Source organism: Eleutherodactylus coqui, chromosome 1 (assembly GCF_035609145.1).
Source record: "Eleutherodactylus coqui strain aEleCoq1 chromosome 1, aEleCoq1.hap1, whole genome shotgun sequence".
Classification (NCBI taxonomy): Eukaryota; Metazoa; Chordata; class Amphibia; order Anura; family Eleutherodactylidae; genus Eleutherodactylus; species Eleutherodactylus coqui.
The window spans coordinates 378581247-378599550 of record NC_089837.1 but is presented as its reverse complement, the minus strand read 5'-3'; the positions used below and the strand labels follow the sequence as shown (position 1 = coordinate 378599550).

Genomic DNA, 18304 nt, shown 5'->3' with positions numbered 1-18304 from the left:
AGCGTCAGCAGCGGGGACAATGGGGATGAAGTGGCAGCAGCAGGGACAGTAGGAGCAGGGAGTCGGAGGCTAACCTACCATCAAGGCCGGAGGCCCTATCTGTCTACTGTTGTACATCATTATTATTAGGGCTGACAAGTTTAGTCCATGGTCGGTAGACCTCTTCTCTTATAGGAGTTTTTTCTGGGCGACTGGTCTAGCTTAAAGGAGATGTCCCGCGCCGAAACGGGTTTTTTTTTTTTTAAACCCCCCCCCCGTTCGGCGCGAGACAACCCCGATGCAGGGGTTAAAAAAACCACCCGCACAGCGCTTACCTGAATCCCGGCGGTCCGGCGTCTTCATACTCACCTGCTGAAGATGGCCGCCGGGATCCTCTGTCTTCATGGACCGCAGGGCTTCTGTGCGGTCCATTGCCGATTCCAGCCTCCTGATTGGCTGGAATCGGCACGTGACGGGGCGGAGCTACACGGAGCTACACGGAGCCCCATTCAGAAAAGAAGAAGACCCAGACTGCGCAAGCGCGGCTAATTTGGCCATCGGAGGGCGAAAATTAGTCGGCACCATGGAGACGAGGACGCCAGCAACGGAGCAGGTAAGTATAAAACTTTTTATAACTTCTGTATGGCTCATAATTAATGCACAATGTACATTACAAAGTGCATTATTATGGCCATGCAGAAGTGTATAGACCCACTTGCTGCCTCGGGACAACCCCTTTAATGATGGCTTGTTAGTCACCGGGGTATTTACACAAGTCCATCTTGCCCTAGTATTAGGGTGCATATCTTAGCTTAGTCCAGTGCTGTCACTATTATAGAACCAGTATTGTCTGTAGCTCTATATTTAGCAGTACTCCTTAAGTATCTCGGTGTAGCTGATGATTACTATCTGTAGCAATTTTGATTATTCTGGCTACAATTACCATCAATCCCGAGACTTAACTATCAGCCCTTTTTGCAGTACTTTGCAAGACTGAATTTTTGATGCACAATTACAGATTGATGCATAATAAAAAAAACTTTTTTAGGTTCCTATTAAAACGTAGAAACACCTTGAACCTTTCTAAGCCTTTATCTCATACATCTCTGTAGTGATGCCGTTTGTTAAGCATCTAAATAGGCATCACGTTAACCAATAGTCCTCCTTGCAAATTGGACACCTAAAAACCACTGGTTTGGTTCTCTTGGAATTTTTTACATCTATTGCTGTGACTTCCAGTTCACATACAAGAGTAATTAATTTTTTCTTTGTTGTGCCTCTAGTTCTAGCTGGGTCTAATTTATTTAGCATCTTGACCCAACAGAATTAGCATTGGGTGTATGATGGACCTGCTATCATTAGCAACGTCCAGTAACCATACCAGTGGATAAGCCTAAATGCTATGGTCTCCATTATCTATGACGAAGCAATATAGGAATCTATGTGTGTATGTTCTGTTAGGGCGCCCACCCACTGGCGTTTGCGATTTTCGTGCGTGAAGAACGCAGCGTTTTCGCGGCGTTTTTTGCCGCGTTTTCGCGGCGTTTTCGCGGCTTTTCCATTAATTTCCATTGACTTTCATGGGTGCATTAGGAGAAAAATAAGGACACATATGCAACTGACAGTTCCTATGTTAAAAAACGCAACGCAACGCAAAAAAAAAAACGCCAGTGGACAGGAGTACATTCAATTCTAATTGCTCTTGAGAAAAAACGCAAAACGCAAAGAAAAAAAAATCGCCAGTGGGTGGGCGCCCTTAGATGTCAGTTAGTTGGTAATAGCCCTATTTTAATTGAGTTCTTAAAGAAGTGATTTTAATTTGTTTTTAACTGTGAAGAACTAAACAAACCCATGTAATCATTTTTTTTTTGTATAAATTCTTTCTTTATAAATTTTGGGGTGGGTACAGAAAGAAAAAAGGGAAATCCACTTTTCCGGATTGAAACCCGGAAAGCATGTGGGAAAGAAAAGCAAGAAACAGTTTCTCTGCGAACATGCAGAGCACTATTAGAATAACAAATTAAAAGTGGACGAGTCTGTTTAATTATCCAAATGGCATGCAATATTTAAATTGTAATAGAAGGTATATCTGTGCTGAATGTAGTCAGGTAGCAAAAATTCCCTTTTTTTCCCCTCCTCCCTCCCCCTTTTCCTTACAATCGAGAGTGTGGTTTGTCATTAGAAAGCTTATGCGTTGCTATTAAGTAAAAAATTCTGTCTGTTTTTGTAGCATAGCCATTTACTCCAAGTCTCCAGATATCTATCCAGATTCTCATCTCGAATGTAATCATTGTTATCTTATATTGTTTCATCATTAGATTACAATGATCCCTCTCAAAATGAAGAATATGCTAGAATTACTAGAATACATTTCTCAGAAACCTTTACTTTAATGTTAAAAACATTCTGGTAGCTTGTTATTACATTGGTTTTCTCTAACCCTTATTTCCGATAAGCTTGAAACAATGGATATCAGCACCGTAAAGACTGAAAATGGCAAAGTTTCCTATGAGACTCCAGAGGGAACCGTGGTACACATTAATATTAACCAACGTTCTGCCTTCGACTGCTTGTTGGATACCTTCCGGTTCTTACGGGACTTGAAGAAAAGTCAAAAGACAAAGCCGGCCCGCATGATTGGTTCTCCAGCAAACCTAGGGTTTGGGGTAAAGTATTTTTCTACTGAACTTTAAAGCGGTTTTTCCCACAATTCAGGATTACACTGAGAGGTGACACCTATATGTAGGGGACACAGTAGCCACCATTCACAATAGGCACAGCTCACCTCCTCTCCTCCCTGCACAGGCAGAATGACACTGAGAGGTGACACATATATAGATAACACAGGAGCCACCATTCACAATAGTCACAGCTCACCTCCTCCTCTCCCTGCACTAGCAGGATTACACTGGGAGGGTGGGTGGCTGGGTCAGTCGGTCGGTGGCAGCGCCATTGCCAGTAATACTATCCCCCATCCCAACCCTCCCCTCCTCTCTTCTCTTATAGTGCCCCCACATAACATAGTGCCCCCACAGTGCGCCCCTCACATAACATAGTGCCCCCACAAAACATAGTGCCCCCACATAACATAGTGCCCCCATAGTGCTCCCACATAATGTTCCCAAATAGTGCCCCCACATGGTGCTACCACAGTGCCCCTCCACAGTGCCCCCCACATGGTGCTCCCACATAGTGCCCGCACATAACATAATGCTCCCACATAGTGTTCCCACAGTGTGCCCCCACATAACATAGTGCCGCCATATAGAGCTCTCACAGTGCGCCCCCATATAACAGTGCTCCCATAGTGCGCTCACATAGAGCTCCCACAGTGCGCCCCCACATAATATAGTGCCCCCATAGTGCTCCCACATAATGTTCCCACAAAGTCCCCCGGCACGGTGCTCCCAAATAGTGCCTCCACAGTGCGCCCACATAACATAGTGTTCCCTCCATATTAGCCACAGCAGCATCAGTGCCCCCACAATAGCAGCCCCAGCAGCATCAGTGCCCCCATAATACTAGCCCCAGCAGTAATAGTGACCCCCAATAGTTGCCCCAGTGGTAATAGTGCCCCCAAATAATTGCCCCAGCACTAATAGTGCCCCCCACTAATTGCCCCAGCGGTAACAGTGCCCCACAATAATTGGCCCAGCGGGGATAGTAACCCCCAGTAATTAGCACTGCTGGGGCAATTAATGGGGGACACTATCAATGCTAGGGGAATTACTGGGGTCACTATTCCTGCTGGGGCAATTATTGGGGGTAACTGCCCCAGAAGTGATAGTGGCCCCCAATAATTGCCCCAGCAGTGATAATTACTGGGCGTCAGTATTACTGCTGGGGCTATAATTGGGGGGCACTATCACTGCTGGGGCAGTTACCCCCAATAATTGCCCCAGCACTAATAGTGATCCCCAATAATTGCCCCAGCAGTAACAGTGACCCCCAGTAATTGCCCCAGCAGGAATAGTGACTCCCAGTAAACGCAACTGAATCGACCAGTGACAGCCCAACATTGACCACCCCTCCCTCATGCGACAAGTTATGGCGACAGCCCCCCCTCTACCCGACAAGTAATGGTGACAGCCCCCCATCCCCTCACCTGTGCAACAAGTAATGGTGACAGCCCCCCCACCCGACAAGTAATGGTGACAGCCACCCATGCAACAAGTAATGCTGTCAGCCTGCCTCCCCCACCTGACAAGTAATGGTGAAAGCCCCCCTCCCCCCACCCATGTGAGAAGTAATGCTGACAGCCCCCCACTCGACAAGTAATGGTGACAGCCCACCCCCTGTGCAACAAGTAATAACGACAGCCCGCCCTCCCACCTGACAAATAAGGGTGACCGTCCCCCCTCCCCCACCCATGCGACAAATAATGTTGACAGCCCCTCCCCCCACCAACCATGCGACAATTATGTAAGCCCCCCTACCCACCATGCGACAAGTAATAATGACAGCCCCCCCTTCCCATCACCAGACAAATAATGGTGACAGCCCCCTCCCCCCACCCATGCAACAAGTAATGGTGACAGCCCCTCTCCGCGCACCCATGTGACAAGTAATGCTGACAGCCCCCCTCCCCCCACCTGACAAATAATGGTGACAGCCCCCCACCTGTGCGACAAATAATGGTGACAGCCCCTCCCCCACCCACCTACAACAATAATTCCAGCCTCTCCTCCCCCCACCCATCATGCGACAAGTAATAATGACAGCCCCCCCTTCCCACCACCGGACAAATAATGGTGACAGCCCCGTCCCCCCACCCGTGCAACAAGTAATGGTGACAGCCCCCCTCCCTCCACTCGTGCGACAAGTAATGGTGACAGTCCCCCCTCCCCCCACCCATGCAATAAGTAATGGTGACAGCCCCTCTCCGCGCACCCATGTGACAAGTAATGCTGACAGCCCCCCTCCCTCCACCTGACAAATAATGGTGACAGCCCCCCACCTGTGCAACAAATAATGGTGACAGCCCCTCCCCCACCCACCTACAACAATAATTCCATCCTCTCCTCCCCCCACCCATCATGCGACAAGTAATAATGACAGCCCCCCCTTCCCACCACCGGACAAATAATGGTGACAGCCCCCTCCCCCCACCCGTGCAACAAGTAATGGTGACAGCCCCCCTCCCTCCACTCGTGCGACAAGTAATGGTGACAGTCCCTCCCCCCACCCACCTGCAACTATAATTACAGCCTCTCCTCCCCCCACCCATCATGCGACAAGTAATAATGACAGCCCCCCCTTCCCACCACCTGACAAACAATGGTGATAGCCCCCCTCCCCCCACCCGTGCAACAAGTAATGGTGACAGCCCCCCCACCCATGCTACAAGTAGTGGTGACAGCCCTTCCCCCCACCCACTGTGCGACAATAATGACAGCCTCCCCTCCCCCCACCCATCATGTGACAAGTAATAATGACAGCTCCCCCTTGACAAGTAATGGTGACAGCCCGCCCTCCCCCCATCCGTGCGACAAGTAATGTTGACAGCCCCCACCGACCTCCACACGTGCAACAAGTAATGGTGACAGCTCCCCCCACGACACTGTCCCCGACCCCAGTAGTAATACTTACACTCCAGCTGAGGACCCGTGGACGCTCCTTCTGGATTGGCTTCACCGCAAACTGCCACGCCTTCCCAAGCCAGCAGGTGATACTGCGCATGCACAAACAGACAGGACACGCATCCATGGCCTGAGGAGCATTACTGCGCATGCGAGAACAGACGGGACGCGTGTCCACAGCCCGACGAGATGAGAAGACAGAAGAAGGAAATTTGTCGTAACCAGGGATGACAGGACCGTCAACACAGGTGGAGAGGGGGCACCCCTGTAGCTAAGTATATATCTTCTGTATGGCTGATTTACGATGTATATTACAAAGTGCATTGTAATGGCCATACAGAAGTGCTCACATACACTTGTCATGGCTGGACAACCCCTGTAAGTAGAATGCCACATGCCCAAATTATTATATGCCTTCTATGTATTTTCTCTACATGCTCTTACTCCCACTGCTGAAGCTTTCATCACAAAGCAACAGGGTGGTCCTACTGCTCAGCCCATGTGACTAACATTCTTACCTGGGAAACTACAATTCCCACTTATAAGGTATAAGACATGATTGTCAGGGAAGCAATCATAGGTGAGAACAGCAGGTTAACTATTCAAGTTGGTCTTAAGCCACAAAATCATAGTTGCCCCCAAAATATTAAGAAACAAATTGTTGCCCCAATGCTCTACTTAGATAAATGGCCTCCTAGAACAGATAAATAAGCTAGTGTCTCACAATACCTATGCACTTACCAATGTGCCTACAATATACATAAAGAATGATGATGGACATTAGCACAGGCTACAATGGTTTCTCCAATTTAAGCACAGTGCTATTAAGTCATATGCATAAATCCATATAATTGGAAAACTAGATTGCATATTTGGTCCGAAAATGACATTGATTGTATTTGTTTGTCTTAAAACTCACAATAGATGGTCATTTTAGATGACCCAACGAGTGAAGGATCCCCTTGGTTCTACTGAACTGAATTTATAGCCCAAAGATAGCTATGGGGCTGGAAGTTTGGTTCAGTAGACTAAAACTCCTGGATTCCATCTACTCAGGTGCTGATGTCATCTCATTTTGACTAGCTAAGATTTAGGCCCCCTGCACATGGGCGGAAATTCCTTGCGGGATTTCCCACAGAATTTCCTCCCATGAACGCTGCCATAGGATTGCATTAGGAAATGCAATCCTAGGCAGACGGCCACAATTTGTCCGTGTGAAATCACACACTGAAAACAAATCCGCAGGAGAGGTGAGAGCCACACTGGTCCCTGCAGGGGTGCGGGTCGGGTCCCGTTGCAAGAATTCTCGCAGGGGATCCTACCCAGCCATCTGCAGGCAGCCTTACTTGGGTTTATTTTCTACTCAAAATGTCATTTTATCAGTCAGCAGAATTCCTGTGTGATGGAATCTACCAGACATCCTCTTTAGAGGGGGACGAAGACACTTCTATCACAGTTACTGCTGATGATTAGAGACTCCATAATGATGTAGACGATAGTTCAGCCTCCTGACTGTATGCTCTGTAGTACAAAATAGTGAAAGAGAATGCAGGGATATATCTCTATCAAGATAGTGCCTGATAAGTATCAGACAGGAGACTGCACTGCATGAAAGTGACTGCAATATACATACACACATTCCAGAGTGTGACAGGCAATCAGGTAAGGTGTGCAGGGACAGAAAAATGTGTTTTCACCTGAGTGTCTCTTTAACATAGTACATATATATGTATAATCATACTTGTTCTCTTTGATCTAGGTTGCCTATCTTTCCTTGGGATTGGTTTCTGTCATGTTGGCCATTATTGTATGCATTGTACAGCCAAGCTTGAGCATATTCTATGTAGGGGTCCACTTCTGGGTAGGATTTCCAGTAAGTATCACTAAATTATAACGTCCCTCTATCCTGTCTTTCCTGGAAATAGTTAAATGTCAAATAGAGCTGCTAACATTGAGGTTGAAGCCCAATTCTCATTTACTGCCCCTGCAGGTTACACAGACTGTTGCAGCTTATCTATCGTAACTTTGTTGCTCTCTTGGTAATCTTATTATGAGAAGGCTAAGGCCTCATGTCCACAGGCTAAATATGATTTAAGATCCGCAGCAGATCACCCGCATGTGGATCCGCATCCCATAGGAATGCATTGACCACCCGCAGGTAGATAAATACCCACGGATGGTCAATAAAAGTGATTTTAAAAAAAATGGAGCATGAAAAAATCTGGACCATGCTCCATTTTCGTGCGGGTCTCCCGCACGGACGGCTCCCGCAGGCTTCTATTGAATCCTATGGAAGCCGTCCGGATCCGCTGGAGACCAAAATCAGCATATACTCACCTGCTCCGGATCTTCCCTTCTTCGCGGCTTCATCTTCTCTCCGCCGCGGCCGGATCTTTTTTCCTCAGGCCGGCGCATGCGCGCAGCACACAACCGTCGTGCCGTGCACATCCGCCGGACCGAAGAAAGAAGATCCGGCCGTGACGGAGAGAAGATGAAGCCGCGACGAAGGGAAGATCCGGAGCGTGCGAGAGGTGAGTTAATTCTTATTTTCAGCACTCATGTCCGTGGGGCAGGAGGGACCCGCTACAGATTCTCCATGGAGAATCCGTAGCGGGCCTGATTTTCTCCGTGGACATGAGGCCTAAGGCATCATGTCTACGGGGAAATTCGGGCCCACACGGATTCCCTATGCAGAATCCCGCAGCGGTTCCCTCCTTTCCCGCAGACAGGAGGCCAAGAAATAGATTATACTTACCTGTCTGGATGCTGCGGGTCTCCCCTCCGTCGCGGCCGGATCTTTTTTTTCTGCTTGGTGGATGTGCTTGGCACGCCGGCAGTGTGCCGCACACATGCACCGTGCACACTTTTCTTCTTGAACTCCTGCTTTCCCACGGTCCCGTGGCATGGACGCAGTGACAGCTGCAAGTGTGCCGCGGGACCGAACAGCTTTCATCGGCTTCAATGGAAGCCACGGGAGCCGTCCATGTGGGAAACCTGTACAAAATGGAACATGCTGTGGGTGGTTTCCCGCACATGCGATCCGTGTGTCAGGGAAAAATGACATCCGCAGGTATTTAATTACCTGCGGATGTCCAATGATTCCCTATGGGCGCGGATCACGTGTGTAGGACACCCGCTCGGATTTGTTCATTCCATTTTGCCCATGGAAATTGGGCCTTACTGTTATACTGTAAAACTTATGCTTAAGGCCTCATGCCCACGGCCAGGTCCGATTTCGACAATGAGATCTCGCAGCGGAATCAGACCCGGTGGCCCCCAGAGACCCATACTCAGATGTCCGGGTCTGCTGCGAGTGTCTTGACCGGCGTGCATGGATCCAAGCTTAGGGCGAGGACCTCCAGGGTAGTTTTCTCGGAAATACTATCTGCACCAAAAGCCACACTATAAAGGCAGCAGGATCTTAGGGAGATAAACAAGTGGCTTCGGAGTTGGTGTAAGAAGGAGGGGTTTGGGTTCCTGGAGAACTGGGCTGACTTTGCTATCGGCTATAGGCTCTACCGTAGGGACGTGCTGCATCTCAATGGGGAGGGTGCAGCTGTGATGGGGGAGAAGATGGCTAGAAGGCTGGAGGAGTGTTTAAACTAGGGACTGGGGGGAGGGGGAATAGATAAACAGAGGGGGTAGACAGTGTCGATAGTGACATGGGTCCAAGTAATGGGAATTTGGGTCGAGCAGGAGGTGGGGTTAGTACAGTTAGAACTGACAGAACAGCCAATAGTACCATTAGTAGCAAAATGAATTTAAAGAACAATAATAATTGTATAAATTGTATGACCTCGAATGCAAGAAGTCTAATTGATAAAGTGGGCGAGCTTGAAGCGAGAATGACTGATGAAAACTACGATATAGTTGGAATAACAGAAACATGGCTTGATGATAAGTGCGGTTGGGCAGTGAATTTACAGGGCTACAATCACTTCAGAAGAGACTGTGGAGAACAGAAAGGGGGAGGGGTATGTCTGCACGTTAAATCCTACTTAATGCCGAGGCTATGGGAGGATATAGGGGCAGGAAATGAACAAGACGAATTTTGGAGGTAGAAATACAGGGAGAAAAAATTATAAAATACTGATAGGGGTTTTCTATAGGCCACCAAAAGCAACAGAAGAAACTGAAATCTTATTATTAAGGCAAATAGAAGAGGCATCAAAACGCAATTAAGTAATTATTATGGGGGACTTAAATTATCCGGATATAATATGGGAAAATGAAACCTGTAACTTTCACAAGGATGTTAAGTTATTCAGAACAATTAAAGATAACTACCGTACCCAATTTGTGCGAGAGCCAACTAGAGGGAGGGCCACTCTGGACTTAGTACTAACTAACAAACCGGACCGGATAGTGGGGGTGCAGGTTGAGGGGCACTTGGAAAATAGTGACCCCAATGTAATAAATTTCGACAAAAAAACTAAACTTTAGTAAAGCAAAATTCGATCAGCTCAGAACTACCATCGGCAACATTAATTGGGACAACATCCTCAAAAATAACAGTACAGACAACAAATGGGAGAAGTTTAAAAACATCCGAATCACCTCATGTGAGCAGTTCATACCCTTTAAAAAAAAGAACCACAAATAGAAGGAAACCAATGTGGCTTGACAAGACTGTAAGGGGGACAATAAACGAAAAAAAAAGAAAGCGTTTAAACTACTAAAACAAGAAGACAGCGAAGAAGCGCTAAAATCATACAGGGAGAAAAACTAAATATGTAAAGAAAAGATCAAGATTGCTAAGGAGGAGGCAGAAAGACTGATCAACAAAGACTATATTAACAGCAAAAGCATTTGCACTGAGAGCACTGGTCCTTTAATGAATAATGCAGGAGAAATCATAGAAGTGGATGGGGGGAAGGCAAATCTAATAAATGGTTTCTTTTCAAGTGTATTCATGAACGAAAAGGAAATGTCACATGAGATGCAGGGGAATAAAACGACCCCCTGCTACATATAGCATACCTAACACAGGAGGAAGTGCAGAGTCGGTTGAAGAGCATTAATATCGATAAATCGCCGGGTCCAGATGGAATACATTCAAGGGTTCTAAGGAAACTAAGTGATATGATAGCTAGACCACTATTTCTTATATTTATGGACACTATCAAAACTGGGGTTGTACCACTGGATTGGCGCATTACCAATGTAGTTCCAATATACAAAAAGGGGTCCAAAAAAAGAACCTGGTAACTACAGGCCAGTAAGTCTCACTTCAATAACTGGAAAAATATTCAAGGAGTTTCTGAGAGACACCATCCTAGAATACCTCAAGGAGAACAATGTAATTAACTCCTCACCAGCATGGGTTCATGAGGGGTTGATCATGTCAGACCAATCTGATCAGCTTTTACGATGAAGTAAGTTCTAGGCTGGACCTGGGAGAGTCTTGTTGATATCTGGATTTCTCTAAAGCATTTGACACCGTGCAGCATAATAGGTTAATATAAAATGAGGCAGCTTGGATTGGGTGAAAACGTGTGTACCTGGGTAAAAAACTGTCTCAGAGATAGAAAGCAGAAGGTGGTAATTAATTGTTTCGTCCTCGATTGGGCCACTGTTGCTAGTGGGGTGCCACAGGGTTCAGTATTAGGCCCCATTCTGTTTAATATATTTATCAACGACCTAATAGAGGGACTGCACAGTAAAATATCAATGTTTGCAGATGATACAAAACTATGTAAGACAATTAATGCAATGGAGGACAATGTGCGGCTACAAAAGGACCTAGACAAGCTAGGGGCTTGGGCAGAAAAATGGCAAATGAAGTTCAATGTGGATAAATGTAAGGTTATGCACATGGGCAGGAGAAACGGTTGTCAACAATATATACTAAATGGGGTACTGCTAGGGAAAAGTGAGATGGAAAAAGACCTTGGGGTACTATTGGATTGTAGATTTAACTGGAGCAACCAATGCAAGTCAGCTGCTGCAAAAGCTAATAAAGTCTTGTGGTGCATTAAAAGAGGTATAGGGGTGAGTGAAGAGAACATTATTCTTCCACTATATAAGGTACTGGAAACCGGTGCTTAGGAAGGATTTTGCAGTGCTTGAGAGGGCTCAAAGAAGGGCAACTAAACTAATAAATGGAATGAGAGAACTAGAATACCCAGAGAGGCTATCAATATTAGAATTATTCACCCTGAAAAAAAGATGGTTAGGGGGCGATCAAATAACTATGTATAAATACATCAGGGGACAACACAAGGATCTCTCCCACGATCGGTTTATACCCAGGACTGCGACGGTAACAAGAGGGCATCCGAAACGTCTAGAAAAAACAGGTTTCATCACCAACACAGAAGGGAGTTCTTTACTGTAAGAGCAGTGAGACTGTGGTACTGTCTGCCTGAGGACGTGATGATGGCAAAATCCATTCAGGATTAGACGTCTTTCTCGAGTGGAAGGATATTACAGGATATAGACATTAGGTGACCAGCGGGTTTTGTAGTTCCAGGTATTACAGTCAGGGAGGGACTATCAAAGGTTGATCCAGAGATTATTCTGATTGCCATTATGGAGTCGGGAAGGAATTTTCCCCCAAATGGGCTAATTGGCTTCTGCCTCTTGGGGTTTTTGCCTTCCTCTGAATCAACTAGGGGGTGGAAATAAGCTGAACTAGATGGACATTGTCTTCATTCAGCCAAACATACTATGTTACTGTGGTGTACGATGCAGATTCCCGTGATACTTCTGCAGTCCTCACTGCGGAAGTATCGCGGGACGGACGGCTTCCATTGACTGCAATGGAGGCCGTCCGTGCGATTTTCCGCACAGAATAGTACATGCTGCGATTTTCCTGCGTGAGCGGAAAATCACAGTTGATTTCTGCTCGTGGGCAGGGGAGAATCTTTTAACCTAGGATGTCTATGGATGGACATTGCTGTGGAATACACAGCGGGTGTCTGGCCACAGGTTCTGCAGCGACAATCCCCCCGTGGGCATTCGGCCTAAAGGGGTTTCCCCCACAAGTCATTTATCAACAAGATAGGGGATAAATGTATAATCTCTGGAGATCTGCCGACTGCCGAGACCCCAGGGATCACAAGAACCACACACCTTGAATCCCCCAGCAAATGGATCAGCAGTGCACATGCGTGGTTATTGCTCCATTCACTGTCTATGGAGATAGTCAAGTGATGTGTTCGGCTATCTTACTCAGTCCCATAGAAATGCATGGAGCGGTGGTCATGCATGTGCACTTTGGCTCCATTCACCTATGATCCATGATCCCTGGGGGGTCCCAGAGGTAATATGCTTATTATAGATTCTACAATAGCATTGTCAAAAATATTAGTACTTTTTGCCCATATTAGGCTGTAAAACTGTAGCCTTTAGGCCTCTTTCACACGGACTACAAAATCACTGCTACAAAACGCATGTATGTGAAGCCAATGGTTCCCAATGGGTTCTTTTAGGATGCAAAACATTGCTCATGTGAAAGAACCCATTGGAAACCACAGGCTTCACATACATGCATTTTGTAGCCATGATTTTGTAGCCCGTTTGTAAGAGGCCTTATTTCCAAAAAATAAACTGTTGCTAAAATATCTTTTCTCTAAGGTCTCATTCACAAAGTTGTACTATGGTATATACTTACCTCCACGGTTGTGCTCAGCCAAATTTTATATCAATATCAACTCTTTTGGGTCTCGTTCACACAGGCTGCAAAGTCGCGCGATTTTCTCATGATGCGACAATGCTACAAATCCCATGTATGTGAAGCCCATGCTTTCCTATGGGTTCCTTCACATTTGCAATGTTTTATAGCATGCTACATTGCGAGTCAAAAACCTTGAGGGTTTCGCGATATGCATGCGACTTGTGAGGCTTTATAGCCCATGTTTACCTATGAAGCCTTCCTTTCTGTTGCATCGCATCACACGAAAAAACGGTTTTCGTACAGTCCAATGCAACTTTGACAGTAGGAAATTCTACTATCAAAGCCCTAAATTAAGCCCTAGCTGCAGAAAAAAACACATACATCACCTAAGAAGCTCTGTCTGGCTCCGGCCTGTCTTCTCCCCGGTCGCTGGCACTTGTCTTCAGCATCTCTTCTGGCTGGGGATTAGAAAATACCCACCTCCAGGAAAAACTGCCACTGATTGGCTGAGTGCTGTAATGCTCAGCCAATCAGAGCCAGCACTCGATGAAACAATCACAGACAATGAATAGCTGAGACTGGTTCATCAAGCACTGGCTCTGATTGGCTGAGTGCTGTGATGCTCAACCAAATCAGTGGCAGTGCTTCTTGGATGTGGGGATTTTCCAATTCCCGGCCTGAAGAGATGATGAAGACCAGTTCCGGGACTGGGGAGAAAATGTAGTGGAGCTGACAGCGTGGAGAGGTGATGTATTCTTTTTTTTTTTCTGCAGCTAAGGCTTATTTTCAGGGTAGGGCTTACATTTCAAGTTCCCCCCCTGAAAATCCTCGCAAGTGGTCCTACAAACTTGCACGACTTTATAGCAACACTTGCGACTTTGTAGCGCCACAAAATTGTAGTGTTGCTGCGAGAAACCACAGTGATAACGCACAGTCCACCAATGCGATATCACTGCCATTTTCTCGCGTCCATATCATGTCGCCCGTGTGAAAGAGGCTTTAAGGGTTTTTCCTATCAGACAAACTGTTTCCAGATTGCAATGTGTCCAGATACCAACATCAAACAGCTGACTTTGCAGGGGGAAGCCATCTCTAGCCAGACCTTAAGATGTAATACATGAATGACACAAGTGTGCTGTAGCAGCAGTTGCTTTTATGGACCTTCATCTATGACATCCATATGTTGTAATAGAACATATGGACAGGAAATATCTTCATGTGAAATGTCTTTAGGCTGCTTGCACACGGACTACAAAATCATCGCTACAAAACGCATGTATGTGAAGCCCGTGGTTTCCAATGGATTCTTTCAGGCTATAAAACATCGAACATGTGAAAGAACCCATTGGAAAGCCTAGGCTTCACATACATGTGTTTTGTAGCAATGATCTTGTAGCGAGATTTTGTAGCCCGTGTGGAAGAGGCCCTAGTTCCAAAAAATAAACTGTTGCTAGCATATCTTTTCTCTAAGGTCTAAATAAACTGTTGCTAGGCCCTAGTTCCAAAAAATAAACTGCCAGCCCTGGCAGCAGCGTCATTCGTACGTACCTGCTTTCTTTTTCTCTTCACTGTACTGCGGATGGTCCGCATGGCTCGCCGTCAGATTTTCTTTTAAAACTACTACTTCTCCTGCGTCATCACCTACCGATGATGCGGAATCCGCAACCTTTCCGCAATGTCAATTGAGGAAGGGCCACGGAGCGCACGGCTTCTATTGACTTCAATGTTGCGGAATCTGGAAGCGGACGCCCGCTCTGGATTCTTCAATGCAAATCTGCCCGTGTGCAGGCGTCCTTCGTGAGAAATTTCAGACCCATTCATCTACTGACTTCATCTTTAATGGCTACTACCGTATTAACCAATAGTAAAAATAATAATCTTTTTTATAGTGCCTACATGTTCCACAGCACTTTACAATGCAAAGGGTACATGTGTGTACAAACAAAATCGGGCATTACAGAGTAATAAACTAATTTAGGGTGTACTTACACGAGTGATGCAAGTTGCACCCAAGATTCTCATGCAAAACTTGCAGCACATGGAGTCGCACAAGAATAGGATGGATGTTCCACGATTTTTCAAACATGGACTGTACGTCCAAGTGAAAAATCACTGGTGTTCATGAACCTATTCAAATGACTGGGTTCTTTTCCCATGCGAGTTACGGCCATATCACAATTGGTTGGAACTCTGTGGGAATATTTCTAGTGTAAATACACCCTAAGAACCCAAATAAGAGGAGTGAGGACCCTGCTTGCAAGAGCTTCCAATTTAACTACCATAATATGCCATCAGTGAACTAATAAATCCAACATTCGAATATACATAACATGGGTAACAGATTTACAACTATATATACTGCTCATATGGATGTAGTCACTGCTGGATTTATAAACCATCAACTCTGCCAAATGAAAGATTCTGCAATTTATTAGCTTATTTTTTATTTTCATCCTTCACATTTTCAATACATTTCCACCCTGAAAAACTCATTAGATCTCATCTTACCTGTTGCTTGTTTCTTCATAGTTCATTGTATCTGGAATACTGAATCTTGTGGCCTACAAGTTTCCCAAAGCATGCTGGGTAAGTACTGGACTTTCTGTACTAACTAGATTTCAAGTAGTTGGTGCCACATTACTACTCAAGAACACCTTTAAAGGGGCTTTGCAAGATTTATTTTTCTTTGCTAAAAGCTGCCCATGTTAAAAAAAACAACAAACTAATAATATTCTATACGCACCCGTCCTGGGTCCTTGATAGTCTTACGTGGCACCTCCGTTCTTCCCATCAACACTCTGTTTATAAGTGATAGTCAACCTGTTGCTGGAAAGTCACAGGCTGCTACAGCTAATTACAGACTCAGTGGTCAACTGCTAACATCTGTGATTGGCTGCAGCAGCCTATGACATTTCGTTGACCGGCTGACTCTGCAACAGAGCTGGTGGAGTAAATGGAGAGCTGGTGTTGGAGCTGCAGATTCCCGAGACTGGTGTGTAGAGGCTATCTTATTATTTTTTTACACGCTCAGCTTAAAAATAAATCATTTTGAAAACCCCTTTAACTTCTCAAAATTTGACAAGCAAAAATAGAAAGAAGAAGCCTCTAGTTTAGTGACTTTAGTTGAGGTCTCCACAATGCATCAGTTAGCCTATCTCTAACTTATTGTACATTTTATAATGCCTGCTGTTTTGTCTTTTCCCCTCTATCCACATAGATGGCACTTGCCTTCATTTCCCTAGTGGTCAACTTTGGTGTGTCTATTGGGGGCTTGGTCATAACAGCTGGTGATATTGACCGACTCAGATGGTATAATGAATACGATGAAGATATCTGCACTAATCTTCGTAATCAACGGAATTATTACGGAACGGCAGCGCCTCCAAGATATTACTATAATGACCGTGACTACAACATGAGGCAATGCAAAGAAGGATTGCAAAAATACCAGGTTAGCGCTTATTTCTGATTCGAGTATTGCCATAATACCGGTATGTCTTCTGGTAAATGTAAGAAGATTTGTGAAACTGGTTTTGTTAGATATCTTTATTTGCATTCAGAATTTCATACCCAAAAGTTATAAAAAAGATAAAATATTTCCTGTCAATGCACGGACAGCATGCAGCCCCATTATAGCCTATGAGGCTATGTACATCAATGTTTTTTCACGCATGTCCTATTCCTGTTGGTATCACAGCCTGTGCATAAATCGGACATCACATGTACAAGTGTCCGTATGCTGTCCGATGCAAGTTGCACCCAAGCACCTCAAGTGCAACTCGCACACATGGGAGATATGCTGGAGGCCTTCGATCGTTAAGGCCCAATGCACACGGGCAGATTACATAACCGGGAATATGTTACCCCAAAGCCACATACAATTTTCAAGGCCACTAATTTATATCCACGCAACCTATCAGCCTTAGGCCGAATGCACACCGGCGGGTCGGATTCCGCATGCGCAATCTGGCCCTAGCAGCACTGGTGTCTGTGCATACCTGCTTTCGTTTTCTTCTTTCTATACTGTGGATGGTCGGCACGGCTCGTCGTCACACATGCGCAGTACAGATTTTTTCTTTAACTCCTGCTTTTTGTGCGGGACAGCTGTGGGGGGGGGGGGGGGGAGAGTGACAGCTTCCATTGACCGTACATGCAGAATCCGCAGGAAAATGGTGCATGCTGCAATTTTTTTATTTATCCGTAAGCGGAAACTGCAGTTGGTTTCCACTTGTGTGCATGAAGACTCACTGTTGCATTCCATGTTATGGGCGGTATTTGCTGCGGAATGCAGAGGCGGTCGCCCGTTCCACATTCTACAATTCACACCCTTAGGGTGGCTTCACACGAGCGTTTGCACAAAAACACTTGCAAAAGCACAATGTATTTGTGAATGAAAGAGGCTGATTAAGGAACACTTGTGCGCATGTTTGCGTGTATTACTGTACTTTTTGCACTCGCAGGGCCAATTCGCATTTTCCTTTTCCATGAAACAAATGGCTATTTGGGCCTAATGAGGTCCAGATTTGTTATTTTCCCCACGTTTTGCGCAGTGTCGACCCTTCTTGTGTATTTGCGCCCCTCCCATAGACTTCTTTGAACCCTTTGCTGCAGAAAATGCAAAAAGATGGAGCAGGTGCTACTGGCAAGCATGAAATGCGCGTGTAAAACGCTCTCATGAGAATGAATCTTACGCTTTATTAAAACCTTACCAAACTCTTATAAATAACCGACACAGACACCAATATTGGATAAAGAAGGCGGCGGGGTTTATTAACGGGGTTACAAACATTTGGGGAGAAACATAACCAATAATAACCATAACACTTCCTGTAAACTCTGTTTTACAGGCCCAAGTTTATTAACCAATCAATAACCATAACGGTTCATGTAAACTCTGTCTTACAGACACAAGTTTACCACCACCAAACTCTCCCCAAGTTTACCTGCCCACCCGCCTAATGCGGGCGGCAAACCTAAGGGAGGGAGGGCGGGATGCTGCTTCCTTTCCAGATGATGATGGCCCACACCTCTGCACCTCCATATTTCACTGCTGCTCCTCTCAGCTTGTTCCTCTGGACCAATCACCAGCCACTGTCAGGCCACCAGATTCTGCCTGACAACCACAGGC

At 45.7% G+C, this 18304-nt stretch overlaps 1 protein-coding gene across 4 annotated transcripts in view; it reads left to right on the top strand.

Moving 5' to 3' along the window:
* LOC136578651 (transmembrane protein 176B-like) overlaps nt 1-18304 on the top strand; it is a 62324-nt gene that overhangs the window by 12223 nt on the left and 31797 nt on the right. For all 4 annotated transcript variants that reach the window (XM_066578852.1, XM_066578849.1, XM_066578846.1 and 1 more), the window contains 4 exons: nt 2436-2645; nt 7318-7431; nt 15706-15762; nt 16394-16627. In XM_066578852.1, coding sequence (XP_066434949.1) covers nt 2445-2645; nt 7318-7431; nt 15706-15762; nt 16394-16627 — 606 coding nt within the window. In that variant the 5' untranslated portion in view covers nt 2436-2444. The remainder of the gene's footprint in view (nt 1-2435; nt 2646-7317; nt 7432-15705; nt 15763-16393; nt 16628-18304) is intronic.